The 23,396-nt window shown below is 32.9% G+C and overlaps 2 protein-coding genes across 6 annotated transcripts in view; one reads left to right on the forward strand and one right to left on the reverse strand.

The window, feature by feature from the left end:
* LOC126917847 (palmitoyl-protein thioesterase 1-like) overlaps positions 1–18,142 on the forward strand; it is a 70,573-nt gene extending 52,431 nt beyond the window's left edge. For 3 of the 4 annotated variants that reach the window (XM_050725197.1, XM_050725198.1, XM_050725199.1), the window contains 3 exons: positions 13,529–13,663; positions 14,931–15,253; positions 16,711–18,142. In XM_050725197.1, the coding sequence (XP_050581154.1) occupies positions 13,529–13,663; positions 14,931–15,253; positions 16,711–16,981 (729 nt within the window). In that variant the 3' untranslated portion in view covers positions 16,982–18,142. The remainder of the gene's footprint in view (positions 1–13,528; positions 13,664–14,930; positions 15,254–16,710) is intronic. The other variant, XM_050725200.1, reaches the window with a different exon arrangement.
* Positions 18,143–19,704: 1,562 nt separating this feature from the next.
* Positions 19,705–23,140, reverse strand: LOC126917853 (calcium and integrin-binding protein 1-like). 2 transcript variants are annotated; one of them, XR_007711097.1, is made up of 6 exons: positions 22,787–23,140; positions 22,676–22,710; positions 21,792–22,039; positions 21,523–21,721; positions 21,186–21,439; positions 19,705–20,789 (listed from the first exon to the last, which is right to left on the reverse strand). XR_007711097.1 is itself a non-coding variant. In XM_050725219.1 (5 exons), the coding sequence occupies exons 1-5, from the start codon at positions 22,835–22,837 to the stop codon at positions 21,418–21,420; spliced, it is 555 nt and encodes a 184-aa protein (XP_050581176.1). In that variant the 5' UTR covers positions 22,838–23,140; the 3' UTR covers positions 20,963–21,417. The 2 variants fall into 2 exon arrangements, 1 of the variants encoding a protein (XP_050581176.1); XM_050725219.1 differs by lacking the exon at positions 19,705–20,789 and having other exon boundaries at positions 20,963–21,439.
* Between the last annotated feature and the right edge of the window lie 256 nt (positions 23,141–23,396).

A 23,396-nucleotide genomic window follows, 5' to 3' on the forward strand; every position in this document is an offset into this window, starting at 1 on the left:
CTTAAAATAACTGAATATTTATTGTTTTCTAAATAGAGCTTTCATCATGTTATTATGAATTTATATCTATTCTCTCTACCAATGAGACATATGTGGATAGGTTAACTACATTTCTATTAAAAATGAAATTAGATCAGTTGAGAACTAATGCGACGCGACGATATGCATAGGATACTTATTAGCAATTCGATTTGTTTTATTCGGTTATACTCAACATCTTCTATAGAAACTACTGGATAAGCAACTCGAAAGAAGGCTGTACCTATCATATCTACCTATATTTATTGTTAATGTAGCGAAATACGTTATCAGAATATGAATATTCTTTGGCTACGTTAAACAAACGATAAGTAAGGAAAGAGAAAATATCAAAACGGCAGGGAAAAATCCAAGTGACAAAAGCGGAGACTTTTAATATGCTTTCGCTGTAAAAACGCGCGTTCGTTTATTTATGCATTTCATAAAAACGGCCGACCAAGGTTGTATTATATTCGATTCTCCTCCAGTCTGCTTACTATCCTCTCCTACCGATCGTGAGTCTGCGCAGCTCTTCTACAGAGAACTCTACGTTAATGTATAAATGAATAGAGTACCAGTGCTGTTACTCCCTCTACTACTTTCGTCTTACTCTTGCAGAGGGTGATGCTAATGATAGTAGCGGCAGCGGCTGCGGCACCGCGCACCGGCGACGACGACGTCATTCGAAGTGGGGTTTGTCAAGGGGGTGCTGGTGCTGGTGCGTTGGTGGTGGTGGTGGTGGTGGTGGTGGTAGTGCGCTGGTGCATTGGTGCTGGTGCTGGTGCTGATGCTGGTGCTGGTGCTGGTGCTGGTGCTGGTGCTGGTGCTGGTGCTGGTGCTGGTGCTGGTGCTGGTGCGCTGGTGCGCAGGTGTATTGGTACTAGTGGTGGTACTGGTGCGCTGGTGCGCAGGTGCATTGGTACTAGTGGTGGTGGTGCGCTGGTGCGCAGGTGCATTGGTGCTAGTGGTGGTGCTGGTGCGCTGGTGCGCAGGTGTACTGGTGCTAGTGGTGGTGCTGGTGCGCTGGTGCGCAGGTGCATTGGTGCTAGTGGTGGTGCTGGTGCGCTGGTGCGCAGATACATTGGTGCTAGTGGTGGTGCTGGTGTGCTGGTGTGCAGGTGCATTGATGTTGGTGCGCCGGTTTGCTGGTGCATTGGTGCTGGTGCACCAGTGTGCAGGTGCATTGATGTTGGTGCGTCGGTTTGCTGGGGCATTGGTGCTGGTGCACCGGTGTGCAGGTGCATTGGTCCTGGTGCACTGGTGTACAAGTGCATTGGTCCTGGTGCACTGGTGTACAGGTGCATTGGTCCTGGTGCACTGGTGTACAGGTGCATTGGTCCTGGTGCACTGGTGTACAGGTGCATTGGTGCTGGTGGTGGTGCGCTGGGGCTGATGCTGGTACTGGTGCTGGTGCTGGTGCTGGTGCTGTTGCTGATGATGATGGTGCTGGTGATGGTGGTGCTGGTGCTGCTGCTGGTGGTAGTACTGATGCTGCTACTGATGGTGGTGCTGGTGCTGCTGCTGGTGGTGGTGCTGGAACGGGTGGTGGTGGTGCTGGAGCATTTGCTGGTGCATTGGTGCTGGCGCAGGTGCTGCTGCGGGTGCTGCTGCGGGTGCTGCTGCGGGTGCTGCTGCGGGTGCTGCTGCGGGTGCTGCTGCGGGTGCTGGTGCAAATGCTGGTGCGGGTGCTGGTGCAAATGCTGGTGTGGGTGCTGGTACAAATGCTGGTGCGGGTGCTGGTACAAATGCTGGTGCGGGTGCTGGTCCAAGTGCTGGTGCTGGTTCTGGTGCAGGAGCTGGTGAATGTGCTGGTTCAGGTGCTGGTTCAGGTGCTGCTGCAGGTGTTGGTGCTGGTAAGGGTACGGGTGCTGCTGCTGGAGCGGGTGCTGGTGCTGGACTGGGCGCAGGTGCGGGAGCGGGTACGGGTGCTGTTGCTGTTGCTGCTGTTGCAGCTGCAGCTCCCGCTGCTGTTGCAGCTGCAGCTCCCGCTGCTGTTGCTGCTGTAGCTGCTGTTGCTGCTGTAGCTGCTGCTGCTGCTGCTGCAGCTCCTGCTGCTGCTGCTGCAGCTCCTGCTGCTGCTGCTGCAGCTCCTGCTGCTGCTGCTGCAGCTCCTGCTGCTGCTGCTGCATCTCCTGCTGCTGTTGCTGCTGTAGCTCCTGCTGCTGCAGCTCCTGCTGCAGCAACTCCTGCTGCTGCAGCTCCTGCTGCTGCAGCTCCTGCTGCTGCAGCTCCTGCTGCTGTTGCTGCTGTAGCTGCTGCTGCTGCTGCTGTTGCTGTTGTAGCTGCTGCTGTAGCTGCTGCTGCTGCTGCAGCTGCAGCTGCAGCTGTTGCTGTTGCTGTTGCTGCTGCTGCTGTTGCTGGCACTGCTGCTGGTGTTGATACTGGTGTTGGTAGTGATCCATACTACGCCAGAAAACGGGACGGGAGTTTACATAGCTGGAGAGCGATGAGTTATGAAAAGTTTTGTGATTTTGTTGACAAAGATTGGTGAGCCCCGATAGGATTCGTACCTCGCATATTTCTTTTACCTCATAGAAATGACAAGCTAGTATGAATCTGTAGCGGCACATGAGGTAGAGGACAATTCAAATCATGTTGTTGTTTTGCCTCGGAGTATCAAGACCGTTAGATTACAAGTAATGTAAGAACAAATAAATGCCGGGCAAAACAATGTAGCCGCTACATGCAACCGTCGAATGAAGACGAATTTGAATTTTCCGACTCTCCCCCGACCAGTATAAATAAACAGTGCGATCGCGAGCGACACAGTTCATATCGAGTACATATCGAGTACATATCGAGTACATATCGAGTACATATCGAGTATCTAACAGCATCTAGAGTATCTTCGAGTATCTTATTACGTGACGAGCATTTACGAGTATTTATTCCGCGATTCTATTTTGCGATTTATACTTCGTACTAACGACTAACGTCTACGGCTGTATATTAATTTATTGCCTTAAATATATTCGACGGTTACAAAAACGAGTAATCTCATTATTAATCCTCACGACCTACGTCCTCTTCACACAAACATCTACAAATCATCGATGTATGCGTCAATGAGAGCGTATAATAATAAAAGTAGTTATAATTATAGACTAATTATTGTAATATATAATATCTGTATGAACGTAATTATGCCTTATTCTCCTATTTTCTACAAATCGTGTGGTTAATTATTATATTTTCGGCCAGTTGCGGGTAGATGCGTTCGCGAGGAAGCGCGTCAGCGGGAGTCGTAAATTCCCGTTACGATTACAATAATCGACACCACGAACAGATCGATCCCCTTATTTCTTTTGGGATAATAGGGGTGATTGATGTGGTATAACACTGCGATTAACGTGTTATAATATTTATATTTCCAACAACTTATTACAAGATAAAGTTACCTTGTTACGTGTGATATAAATGTCGTAGACGAATATTTGACGGATGAAGACCCGATAGAGATGCACTGAATGTTCTGTCGTAGTAGAATAAGTCCCTTACAGTTGAATGTAGTAATGTAGTAGTTAGTTAGATAGAAGAAGAAGTTGAGTTGACCCTCTTGATGTCGTAGAAGAAGAAGTTAACTCTTCTGATGTAATAGAAGAAGTGAAGTCCGTTCTCGTGTTATTACGGGGCAAAGCTCGGTGTGGGAATGCCTTTTGAACTAAGAAATCGGATTCGTTGCTCACACTTTTCGTTAGTAAAGTGAGGGTAACGATCTGCGATGCTCATTGGTTATAGTCAACGTTAATGAATGATGATAGGAGGATGAAATCTCCTACCAACGTTGCTAGTGAGTGTCATTGTTCATGAAAACACTTCTAGGATTAGAAAATCCTTCAGGATAAACAGATTAACTTAAATACCATGTATTAAAACAATTAAATTGAAAAGTTTATGGTGGGTCCTTAGGTTTATTGAGGTAATGAAGGATGTCGCACGGACCATCTCACGCGACGTAACAATTATTATCGACATTATCTATTTAAAATCGATAGCAAAGAAATATCCTATTTGAATTACATAATTTGAAAATTAACTATTTGAACATTTTCAAATTCTGAGACAAATTTAGTACGGTAATTTTCTCAATTTTAGTAGTTTTCTAACTTGATATATTACTTACTTTTCAAATATGTACGCGTTATGTAAAGAATAAGCAACTATTTATTATAGATAAACATGTACATATGTAGTAAGTATCGATCGAAGGTAAATCTAAAATCGTAAAAATTTTTTAAACAAATTTCGAGATGGATATATTAATATTTAGTAGAATAGAATTGTTTAACGTAACAGGAGAAGTAAGAGCGAATAAAAAAGGATATGCAAGAAAGAAAGAAAGAAAGAAAGAAGGAAGGAAAGAAAGAAAGAAAGAAAGAAAGAAAAAGTTCTGGGGGATGAAATGCGGAATACAATGGAAATGTTGTAGAAATGATAACATCCGGTTGTCTGGCCCGTCCTGTTGATCTCCCTGGTAGCACTATGGTTTCATGTGCACCCTTGTTGTAAGGGGTTGGGGGCGGTGGCGGTAAGGGGAGGACGTGGTTTCGTTGATTAAAATAACCTCGTCAGTGTAGTCGTTCTGTTGTACCACTAGTCGGGGGATGATGAGTAATCGTCTGGCTTAGGAAATCGTCATGACAAGGGCATCGGACAAAACAAGGGGCGGAGAGGAGAAGAGCTGCAGGTCACCCGTTCAACAAGATCAAATGCGAATTGAATAAACTGTAATAATATAAATTTATAATTTACCTATAGTACTGACAATAAGTGACTGGAAAATTATATATTTCCTTAATCGTTAAATAATTTAACGATAAAAAAAATAATCGATAGATACTTATAAGTATACCGTACGCGTAATTGTAATTGCAAGTACACGTACTTAATGTAAATAAATAATTAATTATAGGACCGATGAAGTAAAAATATCGTACTTTAAACGTAACTGCCTTAATTTTTATAATTATCCTTAAATTTTATCCTAATTCTTTAATTATTTTTTTTTTTTTTCATTCTCATTACAACAGTTACTTTCAATTCACGTGAATTAAATATACCTATTCCTGTAAGTTACGATTTAGAAATAGGATTACAGATAGTTTAAATTTTAGTTTCAAATTTTATTTGAAATAAACATAAAAGATAACAATCTGAAATAATAAATCGTTCCAACCACTTTATTATTCTTACTTTAGAAATAGAGAATGTAACTTTATTTCATATCAAGATTAAATAAATTATTTTCAAATGCTTTTCCATTTTTGTTAACTCTTTCAAATAACAAATAATTTGAACTTTAAACAACACTTATACTTTGCATACGATTAAGTCATAAATAACATAATCAAGTTATTCTATCTACAACATAGCGATATTTGCTCTTGGAATCGTTATAATTACGATAATATTTAAAGAATACGGGTTTGAAATTGTGAGCGGGAGAAACTGTGAGAAGATTTTTATTTTACGGAAGAAACAACAAATTATTTCTTATAGGTATTATTTCAGGAAACATTTATTCAAATGCGAAATAATAAATTATATAAAATGATTATTCTTCTTCGTGAGGATAATAGTCTTAATAAATAATACAATGAGTGGAAGAAACTAACGCATAATTATATCAAAATAATATGTTGCTAAATGAGATAATGTATCTTCTAAATAATCATTTTTGAAATGTCTTATTTAAATAATATCTATCATTTCTTCTGAAAATAAATGCAAGTGATATAAAAATTTCTTATTTGCATCGTATTTATACAACAATGTACACACAGATATACTTACTTAATTACATACATGTGAATATATGTTATTACTTATGAGTAATAACAAATAAATAATTTTTATATTTAATAACAATAAATATTATAATAACTTACAATAACGCATTTTCATTCTACAATGGTCTTAAGGAAAAGACTTATCACTTTAGAAAAAAACGTTGCAGTACCTAAGTACAAAATACTTATTTATCGTCTAGCATTAATTGAGAAAAGAATTCAGTTTTATAATAACAATTTGTCACGATTAATATTTGTAATATTCCTTTTTATTAATTAAACTGTTATAACTTGTTCGATCTTTTCATGATAGATACCTATTATTAATAACTTTTAATTTTTTTAGTATCTTTAACTTTTTTTTTAAACTACGATTTTTAGCTTAAATTGCCGAATGTATCGTACTCAAATATTATTTTTAAATAATATATATATGTTGTGAGTACATATGTACATAAATAATTTGGGATAATGGTGGGCACGATATTTATTATAAATTGTAAGGGATTAGTAAGGGATTATCGATAGAATAACTATTGGGATTAGCCGATTTTACTATAGGAAAAAAGAATTTTATACTTAAGAATGAGGAATAAAAATATAATCAATGTGTTAGTAAAAGTATCGAATTGTATTTATAGGTACATACCTATGTACTTTTAAATCGCATACGAAATTTTAACTTAGGTGGTTACCTATATATCTTTTTAAAATCACTGCGAAATAGGTATGTGCATACATGGATACCTACTTACACATTAGATTGTCCAAAAGTGTCTTTCTTCTACAGACACGTCTTTTACAACAACGCATCTTTATACAAACATGAAACCTAATCTGTCGAACGTTGCGATCTTTATCTCGATAGAAGAAAATGAATCATACGTAATTCGATAAAATAATATAAAACGAAAAATGTTGTGCATCCATTATTTCCTTATAAAACGAAAGAAATTTGTCGGACGATCTAATATAAACGAGTAGTTTAAGGTCTAAGCACTCACTAAGCATAGTAGTAAGTCGATTATATTATAAATTATAACTATCCGTGTACATACTTACAATTAGATAGTGAGATAGTAGTGAATTTTAAAGATCTCAAAGATGTTTTATTTCGTAGTAATATATCGTAAAAATCGTTCAAGAAGAAATGAGTATTAACAGCGAAATAAATAGGATGATTTATGTAACCATGTTTGTACACGAGTATGGTTGAAATTCTTCAAACGATTAAACGAACTAGTATATTTTTGTCAAGTATTATTTCTACATAAGCATTAAGTTTACGGCATAAAATTTAATTTATGACGACAAAACGTTCACTACACACTGATATTTGCAAACTAGTGTTGTTACAATCCGAAGCATGCGCCTGTTGTTAATACATAATGCGATATTCTTACATGTATTCGTAATGTTCAACGTTCCAGATTCACATGATTTTTCACAGTAGGTATTACGTTTAGGTATATATTATATTCTGCACCAAAGTTGAAGAGAGAAACGTACAATTCAATGAATACACATTATGTACTTTTACAACTTGAAGGATAGATAAACATACATAGGTAAAGGAATACGTATAATGTGTAACGTTCATTGAGCGATAAAAGTAGAGCAGTAGGGTAGACTAGAATAGATAGGGTAGAATAAAATAGTAGAATAACCTAACGATAAATACAATTGTTCTTTGTAATAACTACATATACGATCTTCGATATGGTCGTATTTATTTGATAATACAAAAGAAAACACGGTAAACATTTGAAAGAAGAGAGCCACATCCGATTTCGATGATTTTCTAATATGTTCTCAAGTTGCAGTATTGCAAATTAAAAATGTATTAGAAAAAATATTTTACACAAAGATACATAATTTTTTGGACACCATTTGTATCTAATAGAGCGTAAATGTAGTAAATCGAATGCTCGTGTTTACTTCTCTTATCGTGAGCTATAGCGATGGTATTTCTAATGGCCCCGACAGAAATAAATAAAACAGTGCGGTGTTTTGTAAAATTATTATTTTATGCTTTAATATCGCATAAGTATACGTGTATTATAGGATTAATGTTACGGGATAAAAGTGTGGGCCCGAACAAATCTAAGCCAATTTAAATCTAATTTTAATTTAAATATTAGGTCATCCCATAAGTTCGTGCCGACTTTTGTGTATACATTTCACGTGTCGATTTATAAACATACGGCGATAAGGGACCAATGCACTTGAAAAATGGGAAGAAGTTGTAGAACGAGAGGAGGATTACATTTTTTCGTTAAACCGAAAGGTATTTAAACAATCTTAACGTATATAATCGCTCCAAAAACGGAACGAACTTATGGGATGACCTAACAGAAACGAGTTTGACTTAAGATTAGATTTTTCACCAAGCGGGAGTGTAGGAAAAGGTACGACGGAAAAGGCCCCTCTGCCATCCATGCGTTTGATTTACCCCCGTTATAATAAAAACCTTCGCAACACGATTCAGGCGGTGATTTAGACGACATATTAAAAAATTATCAAAATCGGAGGTGGCTTCTCTTTTGTAAATATTTAATATTAGCCGACTAACACGCAGCAAATATTTCGTATCATTTTATATCGTATACGAAGATCACAGAAAAAAGGAAATAATGCACTATTTGGTATATGTAGAGCTACAGAGATTCGCTTAATACATATGGATTTGTTATACGTAAGTATGTATACATGTGGAGATTAATCAAACGATAAGTAAATATACCTATCGAAAGCAACGTACGCAATAGATATATCGCTACATTTCCATCAAATATACCATATATCTCTGGCAACTACAAAAGACAGAAAACAAAAAAGTAGATCAAAGAGAAAATAATAAATGCACGAGTTTTGATAATTTCTCTCCGATCTCTTCTCTATTTCCGTAGTTTCTTTCACCAACATAATACAACAAAGTACATAAATATTGCATAACGAGTATACGTATTACCGTGCTGTTCGTTTATGTATCTATACGTATCGTCAAGAACGACGTTATAATTTGCCAAATAAGGAAAACGTTGGAACGAGTCAATATTTTATATCGCGTATTTCATTTGCCTAAAGAATGTCCGTTGAGGAAAAATAATTAATACAATCTAGTTATAATTAAATTGATATAAAAACATTTTGCTGGTATTTGGATCATTAAAATAGCGAGAATATAAAAAGAGGAGTCAGGGTAAGAGAGAGAGAGAGAGAGAGAAAGAGAGGGAGAGAGAGAAAGAGCGTCGTCCAGAAAGAAAGACTCGGCGGACAATCACAGAGAAAATCAGATGGAAAGGGAAAAAGAGAAATACAGCGTAGCGAACAGAAAGGCTCCGTACAGGAGGCGAGCATAGAACGCCAACGAGAGAAAAAGCGAGAGCAAGAGAGAACTGTACTCAGTGCATGCAATCTTTTTAATTATGAAAACACGGCTTTGTGTTTCATTTTGTTTTGTCGTCAGGGGCGCTATTCTATTCGGGCCCTTCTCCTTCCTCATCCGGCTGGTTCTTCCTTTTTTTTATATTATAACGCGCGCGCACCGCTGAAGTCAGGAGAGGGTGTGCAGGGCTGGATAGGGTTCAGGAGAGGGGCAGAGATAGGGCAGGGTGAGATTGCTTTAGTAATGAATTACATGGCTTCGGGGTATGTGCCTGTCTGATGCGCTATGCTATACGAATACCGAGCATCACTTTCTGGATTTCGCTACGGCTCCTATCACTAAACTCGCGCACCTTCTTCCTCTACCTCTTCTTCTGCTTACGCTTCTTCTTCTTTTTTTTTTCTCTTCCTCCCCTCGCAGCTCCATCTTTTTAGCGGTCTTCTTCTCTTTCTCCCACTTTTCCTCGGTCACTTTTTACTTCTTTATTTCCATTTGCTTTTCCCTATTTCCCTAATTCTTATATCTTTTCGTCTCGTTTTATCTTAAATTAGTATGTATATACTTTGAAATAATACAACCGTATAGGTATATTCAGTTTGATATCTCGAAGAAATAAAATACAAATGACAGAAAATTGCAGTTGGCTGGAACACTATTTTCTTGAGATAAAGCAGGTATAATATTGTCGTTGTCGATATTTCCGTGTAATAAACGCGCGATCAAGTTGACATAAGTACGGAAAAGAAGAAAATTTCTACCCGTCACAATGTTAGATCGCATATAGTTAGTGACTAAATATAATACCATTCAAAACAAAATTCGATTACAATTGCGCTTAACTTTTAGTTAATTTACAACATGTAGATACTAACGATGAATTTTGAATACTTTGCCCTATTTTAGAAATTACAAACTTCGTCCCAACGCCGCCTAATAATAAATTATAGACGTATGATTAAATTATTCGCATAAAAATGGTATCTACGTAGGTATAGGTACTCGTAGTTTGTACTTATAACGATTAAAGATATAACTTACCTGCTGATCATACTCCGTTAGAAACGTAACTTATTAAAGCCGTTAATAATAAGCCGTTGATAATCCAAACTACTCAAATCGCTCGAATACGTATTTCGAATGCAACTTTTAAATAACTTTTATTTGGCCAAAGAAATTTTACGTTAAACGTTTCAGTCCGTCGTTTTGTTTTCATCCATCTATTTCCGTTTTCATCGCAGCAACAGCATAACGTTCTCGTTCTGTATAGCGACGGTATAATTTCTAGTTATAAGTTATAACCTCGATTCAAAATGAAAGGTGAAAAAATTGGAGCTTAAGCAAACGTTAAAACGAATATTAAATAGACGATGTGACTATTGCGAGAAAAATTGCTAACGGGGCAAGAAAATTATCTAATGAACAAAGTGGAATAACAAACGACGCGAACGAAGGAGAGTTTCGAGAATGCAAATTGTAAAAAGCGAGAGAAAATCTTGAAAAATCAAAATTCAGGTATCAACGTTCTTTGGAGAAAAAATTCTGCGCGGTACGATTTAGTGAATTTTCCACAAGAGGGGTGTGTACTTATCTCCATGGAGGTGGTACCGCCCCTAGAATCGGCGGACCAATCCCGTGATATAAACCAACCCCCGTTCTGCACGTAACTCGGAGCTTGATCGAGGGTGAACTCTCGAAAGGAGACTTCAGTTTTCTCGGTGTCGTCTATCGAGAACGATAAAGCGACTCTCTCGCAGTGAGATTCCAGGGTAAAAAGAACGCAAAGCTATATCTTTGTTAGTTTTGCCAAACAACCGACAACTTACGAAAGGATGGCAGGCCCGTATTTATCACCCTTAGGCCCTCAGGCTGACTTGCTCACCGAATATATGTTTGGAAGACGTCGTCAGGTCAGTGTACGTTTCTTTTTTGCTACTGTTTAGCTCCTTTTTTTTATATTTTCACATATTCCTGCTTGTATTATTAAAAGCAGCCAACTCGTGTTCGATAAGTATCTGTCGAATCTTCTTCTTCTCCCTTCTGCCTCGCAATTTGCTTTTGCCGTGTTTCTTCTTTCACACACGATCTTCACCGATGCATATTTTGTATAATTCTACCTTTTATTATTATCTAACGATATAATGCTTTACTGCTGTAAAAACAATGTGTGATAGGAACATATTCAAAATAACAATTAACGGCAAAAGTGCTGTTTAGCTAGTTTTAATTAGGTATCGCTTAATCGTTACGAAGCGGGTTGTCTTCATTTATTGGAAACCAGTGACTGAAAAATATTGTACACGTTTGTAGGTACAAGAGAAAAATTTTGTCGTCAGATTCATATCCATATGTAAACAAATTCTGTCGTTATAAAAGAGCCGTTTGATTCTTTTGCGTATTACTCGAGTAAGTAAAATATTGATTGATCGCGATTACGTTCTATTATGTTCTGCTTTACCGTATAAATGAATCATCGATTTATTTCTTTACAAGATTGTACCAACTTGGTACATTTGCTTTGGTAGTAATCTAATTGTAAGTTTTTACGCTCAAATATGTACTCACTCAAACTTTGTACTTAACTGAATGTTGTAAGATGTTTCTCCGATCGTTACGAACGATTTATTATCGCTAAAGAGAATTCCAGCGCTAACTATAAGCAGGTGCATAATTGACAACTGACTAAAGTCAGTATTGCGCTGTATTTCGCTGCGATAGCTATCGACTATTAACTATTCCTACATATAAATATATATATATATAATCAAAAAAGTAGAGATAAACATACGTTCATTTATTTGTAACAGACGAGAATCTATACATGAACCATTGTTATACCTAAAATCGTAGTTAAAATCGTAGTCATAAAATTCTCTACTAACGCACTAATCTGCAAGCACAAGGGATGTAAAAATGAACCGAAAAAAAGCACGAAGGAACTACTCCTCTGATGATTAATTCATATACCTACAGCTTTGTCAAACGTTACAAGTTACGTTAAAACGTAATAATATACTTGCCAAAATACATGTAATTTGTTCCATAAAAGATTCTTATTAAATATGAAAAATACCCTAAATGCCGAAAGCTTAACCATTATGCGATTACGTAACAACGATCAATCTCAAATTTATATACCTATATGTAATAAATTCTATAATATAAGCAGTTATAAAAAAAGACTGAAAATTTTAAAAAGGTAATGAAAATATATATTCGTCATTCATATATGTATAAACCTATCCTCTTACGCTGATGTTTGTAAACTGTATTTCTAAAATAAAAGAATTGGTTATTTTTATTCTTTTATCATTTATGATTTTTATTTTCCTGTCGATTAATTTTATGCTACAGTTCAAAATATTTTCTCGTTGTATAGCCTTCATGTATATTTCGTCTACCTTCCGTCTTCCAAACGTACAAAAAACCTGTTGTTATCTTATCTTTTAATTGATTAATTATGTATGTGTGTGTGTATATATGTATAATATAGGTATAGATAGTATATACCTACGTATAATATATGAACGCATGTATTAATGCATAGTAGGTAAACAAAGAAATTAGTTGCAACAGTGTGTAAACATACTGCATAAATTAAAAAATCTACCAATATTTATCCAGTTTGAAACTTTGTATATTAAAAGTATGTATGCATATCATGAAGGTTTATTGGAATTTCATGATGTCGTACATTATTTAAATAACATTTCGTTAGGTTTTAGATGACAGATTTTCGAAGGTACAGCCAACGTACCTACTGATATTTATACATATATATATAAATCTAAAAACAGAGAAAAATGAGTAAAATTAAAAAAACAGTTGCTTTAAAACGTAATAATATGAACAATCGGAACAACGAAAATAATTCGATTGATTCTAAGGATATATGTACCTACTTACGATAGGTACATACTTAATATCAAACATAGAAATTTTCTTATATTTATATAAAGTAATAAGATTTTTCCGAATAGTAAAGTGAAATAAGTTGATGTAAAGAAATAAGAAAGTGAATTGAAATAAAATTCAACATAATTTAGTATAATCATGGTCTCTCTGTAATTAAAATTAAACCTAAATTAATTTTTAATATTTTAATACTTTTAGTATTTCCCATTCTTTATTTTTATTTATTTATTTATTTTTCTTTTATTTGACAGGAAAATCAATAGAAATAATTTGTATTATTTTCCAACGCCACTCATGTAGGTATACTATGATAATCTGATCTGACAACGAGATCAATTATGTGACATAAGTTTAGGGACATAAAACGTAGTAGTAAATATTTTTATACGATCATTAATTATTGTTAATCATGTCTGAATAGAGACGCAATCGGACAACTTTCACTCCGCAACAGCTTCAAGAATTGGAGTCGCTGTTCCAGAAAACGCACTATCCTGACGTTTTCCTAAGAGAAGAAGTCGCTCTTAGGATTTCACTTTCAGAGGCTCGTGTTCAGGTTAATAAACATAAATATTTTTCCCTGTTAATCCATAAATAGGTATTCTTCTTTGTTTTTTTTTCTTATTATCAAATTAACAGGACTATTAAAAGTATTTTACTTTTAGAAAAATCGCCTTTTATTATAGATATTGCTTTATGCATAAATCCTTCTTTATACAAAACCGAATTACAATTTATTTAGACACCATGCAAATGTATGTAAGAGATTTTTATTTCTCTCTCCAATCGTTTTTAAATCTGGAATTGACGTCGCCTAAAATTTTTTACTAGAATTATTCGAATAATGGAAAAAACATTTAAAAAATAATTCGAAAACTATAGAGCTAGGTGGATATTGATGTAACGTGTCTTCAAGTCTGTTTATAAAATATAATTTCCCACAGTTTGATTAGTATCTACCTATGTTTAGCTCAAATTCTGTGTCAAAATTTTCTATTCACCCAACTACTATAATTTCTTTCGAATTTGTTGATGGATACAGAACCTTTCAAAAACCTCGTTTGCTACGGCCATTTTATTCTTCGCTATTTGACGGAGACAAGCTGCACTACGCGTTTAGAGCTTCGAAGAGGTAATATAATAAAACAGAATACTTTATACAGTTGAAAAGATCATCATTTTTGCGGGGCATATTTACAAGTACATGATTTTAGAATGTTTTATAATTAAATTATATTATTGTAACTAAATAACAATAGTGCTTATTTTTATACAAATTACAAAAGTAACGCTAATGTTTCATTACAATTTATAGCGAATATCGATCTACATTTTGTGGAGAATAATTTTTTGTAACCATCGATCTACGCTCGAATAATTTGTTCCGTAAGGAGCATTGACGTTAAGTTCCATGTGGGAAACATTTAAGCAAATAGTTAATAAGGAAATATTTGATTAGCGATAGAAAAATTGGTAATAGACTAAAATGATAGGTATTAAACGTTGTATTTATAATATGACAAGAAAACGTTCAAAAACCTATTTCTATAATCGATACGCGTGATTAGTAAAATAAAATCTGCAATATTATTTTACAAGTCCATCTAAACACAGCTAAAATATCATAAAAAATTAAATAGTGCTAAATTATTTAACTAATATATTTGCCGCCTGTTTTTTACTATAAACCATAAAGTCTGTAGCATCGACATTTTACAAAAATAAGTTCCTATCGGTAATTCATAATGCGTGTGTAGCTACTTTTCAGCTGAAAATACTTATTTTATTTATGAAATAATAACGCGAATTATTTGCTATTTTAGGTTTGGTTTCAGAATCGGCGAGCGAAGTGGCGGAAACAGGCCCGATTGCAATTGTTGCAAGATGCATGGAGAATGCGATGTTTGGGATTAGGAAGTGCAGCACCCCTTCTTTTAAGGCCGCCACCTACAGCATCTTTGGAACGACCTGATGCTGCGACACCACCACCCCCGCCTCCCCCACCTCCGCCGCCACCGCCGCCTTCAGCCTCTGCTTCTACCAACGGACCACCTATAACTATAACGGCGAGCAACGCGGACAAAATACCTGACGCTTCAACTTTATCCGTTTGCAGAGATTACAGGATTCTTCCGCCTCCTCACGGGTAATAAAATTACTTTCCTTAATCGTATTCTGCTTTTACTAATTCAAACGTGCAAATAGTAGAACAAGAATTTACGCAAAACGATATAACGCAATCGTAAAATCAATGGACAGTGTTGAAATGTTGAGTATCGAAACGTATTATTTATTACACGGCGTGAACCCAAAACACTCTCTCTCTCTCTCCTAACTGTTCTTCCCTGCCTTTCGGAAGTAGATATACGTTCTAATCCTAGCCTATCGTTAGCCTTCTTAAAACTTCAATTTACAACTGCGCTATGCCGTTTCTATCTAGTATCTAAGTATACATAGGCGTGTTTTAAATTAGACTTTTGATCGATTAACTTCTATATTTAATTTTCTTGATATTCGACAGAGTATGTGAATATGCCGTATCCTCGCGTATTTTCGACATTTATGTTTCAATTCAAATGAAAAAATTCGCACACATACGCGCCTGTCGTAGCAAAACCATCAATCTTATATAATATAAAGAAATAGTACTATTCGAAATTTCAAGTTAATAAAGGATTAAGAGGAAAGTTCTTAATTCATTAATTGTACGTTATTTCAGCTTTTGAATTATTTAAACTTTTCTAATAATAGCTACTTTATACAAAGGATACAGCAATTAATAATGTTACATTGCTCTCAATACTATGGAGGAAATTATTGTTGCAACATACCAAACAATAAGATTTCGAATAAGATTGGTCATCTTGTACTGAGTTTTTTAAAATAATCTTTAGAATGCAAACATGAAATTTCGATTGACCAAGTTTCCAGTTTAGAATAATTAAATCTATTGTAATATAATATAATCTAATTAAATTTGTAAAGTTGAAACAAATAAGAAACAGACGATATTTATTGATACGTAATTTTTTAATTATATACTTAGCGTTTCTACGACATATGATAGATTGGAGAAAAACTTTCATTAACTACGACGAAACAGATATTTTGTTCCATAACAGAATGAAACATTTCATTTATTGAAACTACGTAAAAATATGTAAAAGATAAAGGAGAATACAAGAAAATAAGAATAAGGGATATTCTTCCAAATATTATATACATACATAAGTACGTAGGTGAACGCTAGTAAATATGAAGTGTGTACTTAGTATCTACAATATAAAAAATATGCATAAGTATAAAAATGTTTGTGATTCCTAGTAGGTACACATAATTTGCGAGATTAGATGTATCTATGTTCATACATTCAGATATTGAATTAATGTGTTCATTATAACTGTGCAATATATGCTGTTTTATATACCTGTTTAAATATACCTGTTTATGTAAATGCGGAAAGACACTTTATTTTTATAACCAGGTGCACTAGCTTACGACTTTTTACATATTAATAGTATTTATATATGTGTGATAATATATATTTTGCACTTTTATCCCTAAAATTTCGTTCTCATAGAAAGGACAATTATTACATTTCAGATATTCGCTGACCTGTGAAAAGTCTCCAGAAAGAATGAAATGTGGTTGTGGTTCTCCACCAAGAATATGCGGCAGTCCAGTAGAAAGAGACATCAATTTAACCGCTAGAGATAGGCCTCAAGAGGCTGAGATGGATCTCACCGTGAAGGGTCCACCCAGGCACACACCGACCGCCACTTTGTTCCATCAGCTACCCCAACAAGAACTCAGTCCATCGCATAATGTCGACGAACCTTTGGACGTTACACTTAATGCTAACAAAAACAATTAATTGTTTCTTGTTACGTTAGCTTTATATAATTCAGTTTCTCACTCGCGACTTACTTATTATTTCTTCACTTTTTCACTCGAAAGAATCAAATATCTACAATGGACAAATCAGCTGTTGAAAAATCTTTGTTCTAAAGGTACGTCGTTAAAATTTCAAATAAAAATGCTACTTACAATTATATTAAAATACTCAAGTAGTTAGTTTAAAATTGAATATTTCTCCACAAATAACTTTCACTTTATATTTGTAACATTATTATTTTTCGATCTTGACAATGTTACAAGTGCTTCGTTAGACACAGTATTTTAGGTAATCTCACTAAAAATCCTTATATATTCTACGTTCTGCATTCTCTTCTTGCTCAATATTTTACAAAATTACGAAATACCTCAATCATTATTTATTATATGTTGCGTAATTTTTATTATCTCATATATTTTTATTGAGATAAAAAAATATAGTTTATTTTCTTTTCTACATAACTAGAAATGTACATATAATATGCATATGTATTCTTCATTGTCTTTACCAAATTATATTCATTGATACAATGTATTATTAAGAATGATAATTGATTATATAAAATGTACTGTTTATTTTATTGTTATAGTCAAAACGTTTCTTTCTTTTTAAAAAATATGTGAGAAGTAATGGATTTTGTAAAAGTTATGTGGTTTTAGAAGCACATGGTAATGAACAAACTTTTTTCTATAAAACAAGCATTCTAAAAATACATTAACCATTTAAGTGATTATGTCGCATGCGTTAAAACTGAACTCGATTCGCATTCATAAAAAGAATGACGGATATAATCGGTTTATAAAAATTTATGTCGAGTACGTTGTACTATGAGATTGTTCTGCGTTTATACCTTCCAATGTCTCATCACGCTAATCGTCTTCTTTAAACTTATTTTTTCCTGTTCAATAGTAAAGTCAGCCCTCAAGATACTGTATTAATTATAATGGACATACATACGTATACGCTAGTGGAAGAAAATTCGTGCCACTGTGAAGTACATTCTACACTTTCAGCGATGAACCACAACTATAATGTTCGCGGGGTTAACGTCAGTTTTATTTTTTACAATTACATATGTAGTTATTACCACCTAGTCATAATTTTATTTTGTTATTAATAAAAATTACCTACTAAAATAAATTCTATGTTTATTTACATTTTACTGCTAATAATGTAATGTTCTTAATACATTTTAAATCGTATGATAAATACGATCTGAAATTACAGGACATACACAGGAAACGCTTTTTTAAAGTTCTGAAAATAAAATAGTGACCTTGTAAGGGTTACATATATTTACAATATTATTACTATATTTATATTACATATATGTTACATATATTATTTCATGCAAACATTAAATGCTTTTTACGTTCGTATAATATATATAATATATTACATTTTTAAATTGTTACCGTCTATTAATTCGATTGTTAATAAAAGACTAATGTAATAATAATTATAAAACGATAATTATACTTTTACGTCAATTCAGTTTTATCCATATTGTAGATATTATGAAGTTGAAAGTGCTGCTCAAGTATAGTAATAAATGTAGCATGAAATAATTGACTGTCGTTTTATCAGTATCTCACTTTTCGCTGTGAATGCATACTATGGATACGTGATGAATGGAATGATGATTTTTAAACCGCTTCAACCACCCTGTGCTCGTGTGAAAGTTGGATATGAATTCTATTTCTTCGTGTAATTGTGTCGCTTTGTTCCGTTGCACTAGATTAATCACAGAACCGTTCCCTAATCATTTTTTGCTCCGAAAACCATCGACTTACAAACGATTGTCTCATTATTTCTTCTATGTTCTACTGACCTTTCTACCTTGTTATGTAACATGTATTATATTGTCTCAATCGTATTTTGTTAGTAAATTATGAACTTATTTTTATTATCTCACCGCTTTCATTCCGCTTTTATATTACTCTTTGAGAAACTCTATTATTTCTGATGACGTAGGATAGCTTTCATCAGACCGATTCTCCAGTTATCATGATGCACTTTAAGTATCATTTTGAACCTATAGAATAAACCAAAGTGTCTTTTTTTAGTAATTTTAATAAAGAATTAAATAAATCCAAATATTTTTCCTTATTATATATTATGTACATATGCTTTTGTGTTCATAATTCAGAATAGTTAAATTTCAACATTCTGAAACTCTTCTCATACTTGTTTAATTTTATGGATTATAGTTTATATACTTTTTATGTAGTAATAAGTCTCAAAGCACTATTCTCTAATGGTCTAACGATATACACATGTTATTAGAGAGAACAATTTCTACATTCTGATATGCTTGTCTTTTATATATGATTTTTCACTGACTAAACCTGTAAAATATTTACCTTTTTTACAAAATCTCTATATTTTCTTTAGCTAAATAATAATTTTTTATTTGTCAAAATTTTTTGTCACTGATGAGAGCATAAGTGTATATTGCTTTTTTATAAGAAATTATTGATTTATTACTTGTAAACTTCAATCGCACAAAAGCCTTAAGAAAAGTAAATACGTAAAATGGTGAGAAGAAAAAAGTGTAAAATTAATACTAAAATTGATACTTATGCATATGTATGAATACTTTTCACCTTTCACTATGTTAGTAACAATCATCAATTCTGAGATAATATACACTGTATTTATTCGTTGCATGTGTTAATTATTCTTCATTTATTTTTCATTCATTTTTCATTATATTTTATGGTGTTTCTTTTGCTTTAACTTTCAAATTTTCTTCCATTCTCCATTGTTTGTCTTACACATTGGATATTTTAACAGCATAATGAATTAACAATGCAGGATATATAGACAAAGAAAGCAAAAGATTTAAAGGATAGATTTGTTTCTATGGATATCCTTGATCTTTATCAAATTTTGTCCTTATTTTAAAACAACCTCTCAGGTATCATTTAGTCGTAAATTAGTTCATAGTTAATCATTTAAGCATTTAATATTTGCTTAATTTCTTTCATGTTCTTATTTTCAACCTTTTTATTTCATACAAGTGCGAAGGTAGACGAATATTATATTGTATTATGTAACTACCATTTCTCATAATTCGTGTATTTTCTATGATTCTTCTTACAAAATGCAATATTTATTGTTTAATCTTATTGAACATTTATTCTTCTCTATGACTTGTACGAGGTAAGCTGCTGGTATGTATCATCGTTTGAGAATCTTACATCACATACAAGATTCCTCATTATATTTTCTCCTTGTGATTATTTCAAACTATTGTTATACAGAAACTTTTGAGACATTTTAAAGGCATTTCATGATAAATATTTTTTTATGAGTAAGAAGTGCCTGTAAGGTTTGAAGGTAAAACTATTTCTTTTTTGTTTTCGTTTAGGTATATTTTTTTAGATAGATGTATAGTCAACTCCAAGACGGATACATAAACTTATATAATTTAGTATCCCAAAGTTATTCAAGTTTGTTGTTACATGAATTCAAAAAAATAACGTTAAGTACAATCGCTGTGTACAAGTATTGGGTCGCCCGGAAAGTTCGTTCCGATTTACATTTCGATTCAATATACATTTATTGAATTATATAGGTGTCATTTTGTTCCACAACCTTTCTTCATCTTTCAGGCAACTTGAATATTCCATCCTTCCAGAACCTCTTTGGTTTTTCGGCGAAAAACTTTTCAATATGATCTTTCATGTCGACCAAATTCCTCAATGATCTGAACGAACTTTCCGGTTGATTCAATACAAATATTTTCCTGATCTTCCTGATCTTTCACTATATAAGACAATGTCTAAAAAATAAAATAATTAAATATTATAATAACTTATTTTATTCACACATAGTTTTTAAACTCATTTTTAATATTTTCAATGCAAAAAGATATAAATATGAACAAGTAGTATTAAAAACTAATGATAGTATATTGAAACAGGTAATAATGAGTTGATAATAACTCACATGATATACATACAGAAACATTTCTTTATTATATATCTCATAATATAGAAGGAAATTTAATTCTAGTATCTTTATATAAAATTAATAAAGCAAACAAAACAAACGATACATTTAAGGCAGTGAATTTAATATTAATGTATAAATATTAATCTTTGTTTTAGTATGAAATTATTATACATTAATATTTCTTAAAAATTAGTAATAAAAACATTAATTAAATAAAATGTACCATTAATTTATAATAGTAAAATATTCTATAATGTAATGTTGGAAGAAGGAAACTAATTTTAGCACGTAGTAGGCCTTCGGGAAACATTACCACACTTTTTAAATTCTCAGAATTAATTTTTCTTATGGTAAAAATTGTTAGGCCTATTGACCATATTGAAGTGTCTCGATATTAATATAATATTCAGTCTTATGTTGTCTTTCTACTACTTTTCTCATCAATATTTTATGTCTCATAAACGTATGCAAAAGCTCCTGAAAGTAATAAATATGTTAAAATAAATTTAATGCCAGTATCATAACAAAATAAAAATTACAATAAAATTTATACGTCTTACTTTGAAAAATCGCTACTTTTTTCTATAATATGTTCAAATTCAGCAAAGCTAAGTGCACCATCATCATCCAAATCTGCTTCATCAAGTATATATTGGAGAACCTGTTGCATATCAGTCTCGTTTAATCTTTGTGGAGCAGTAAGTCTATCTACAACTTGTCTTAAATCTCCAATACCAAGCATATCATCTCCATCAAAATCTGTATACAATATAATTCAATCAATAGATTAAAGTTATAAAGAAACTGACAAATAAGATGTAAATATTACCGAATATTCTGAAAGCATGTTCTGCTTTTACAGCTTTTGGAGCTGCATCACTAAAAACAGACATCATGTCTAAAAAATCTTCAAAAGTACAATCTCCATCTTGACTAGAACTAAAAACTTTACAAATCCGGTCTCCGAAAGGATTTGCTCTTAATTCAGGATATTGTAAGATTTTAGACATTGGAAGTTTTGCATTTCTATTATGACCAACCTTCTCTGGAGCAAGTGCTTTAAACTTTTGATGTGCACTGTCATACAAAGTCAAAATTTCACACATGAATTAGTGACTTTCAATATATAGACTGTTAGTTTAAATACAGAAATATGAAAAGTTGCTAATAATACATAATAATACATAAGAGTATAAGAACTGTTCTTAATTCTATGATCATAATAACTATATAGGAATAACCACAATCATAAAATTATTGATATTTTATTGCATGTTCTGTATGTACGTGTCTGTATAATTAACAAAATATTGAACATTAATGGTTCTTAGATATAATAAATACAAATGTTGTATGCCTGAGGATAAAATATTTTTACACAATAATCAGAATAACATAAAATATTTGTACTTGAAATACGTATAAAATATCACATTAAAACAGATCTATTCTTCATTTTGAAACATATATGTAAAATACAAAACTAAATCTGTTTTTTATTTTCCATAAATACATTCAAATACATTACATCGAAAGATTAAAAATCTAAAGTAATATCTATATTATTATTGTAAAATGCAGAATATAAATAGCTTTGCATCTTCCTTTTTCTAATATTAGATAAATCAATGTGTTAGAATAATCACTGTATATTCCTAACTATTACAAGAAGCTATTAAATAGATATTATTTAAATTATTTAAGTATACTTACTGCAGAACTTCTTTTTTCGTAAAATATGTCAAATCCTATAATGATAATAAGATAAGATTAAATAATTAAACAAAATTTATGGATACTGAGTTATTAAAGAGAAGCAAATACCTGGTAATCTTGTAACTCTTCTTCAGAAAATTGACTTTTACCTACTCCCATCTTTTATGGAACTCAAAAAATTAATTTACTACCCTCTACACAATTACTAATCAATAATATTTATTTTTTCGAAGCATTAGATTTATGATATCCTATATTAATGTTATGCTTGTCTTTAGCGCCTCAAACGATCGATAAATTTCTTTTATCTAAAGAGAATACTATTCATCTGTAGATAATACAAGATGATATCCACAATGAATAAATATACTGTTTTTTAAATAAATATCGATTAATATCGTATAACAGGAATCTGAACATATCAATTTCGTTACTACAAATTGGTTTATGCGAAAGATATGAAAATTATTACTTAAATTTACGATAGTTCATGTATATTCATTTACATATACATACTGATAATTTAGATATAAGTCAATACATCTTAAGATTGTATTCAAATCATATTGAAATTCCTATACATTGTTATGTATAATATAGTATCTATAATTATGTAAGAATAGTTTACTTATTCAATTGTAACAAGTACATAAATTTTTTTAATACAGTTACAATTAATATGAGAGCCTTATTTGAAAGATTTTTACATTGAACAATT

Source organism: Bombus affinis, chromosome 6 (genome assembly GCF_024516045.1).
Source record: "Bombus affinis isolate iyBomAffi1 chromosome 6, iyBomAffi1.2, whole genome shotgun sequence".
NCBI lineage: Eukaryota > Metazoa > Arthropoda > Insecta > Hymenoptera > Apidae > Bombus > Bombus affinis.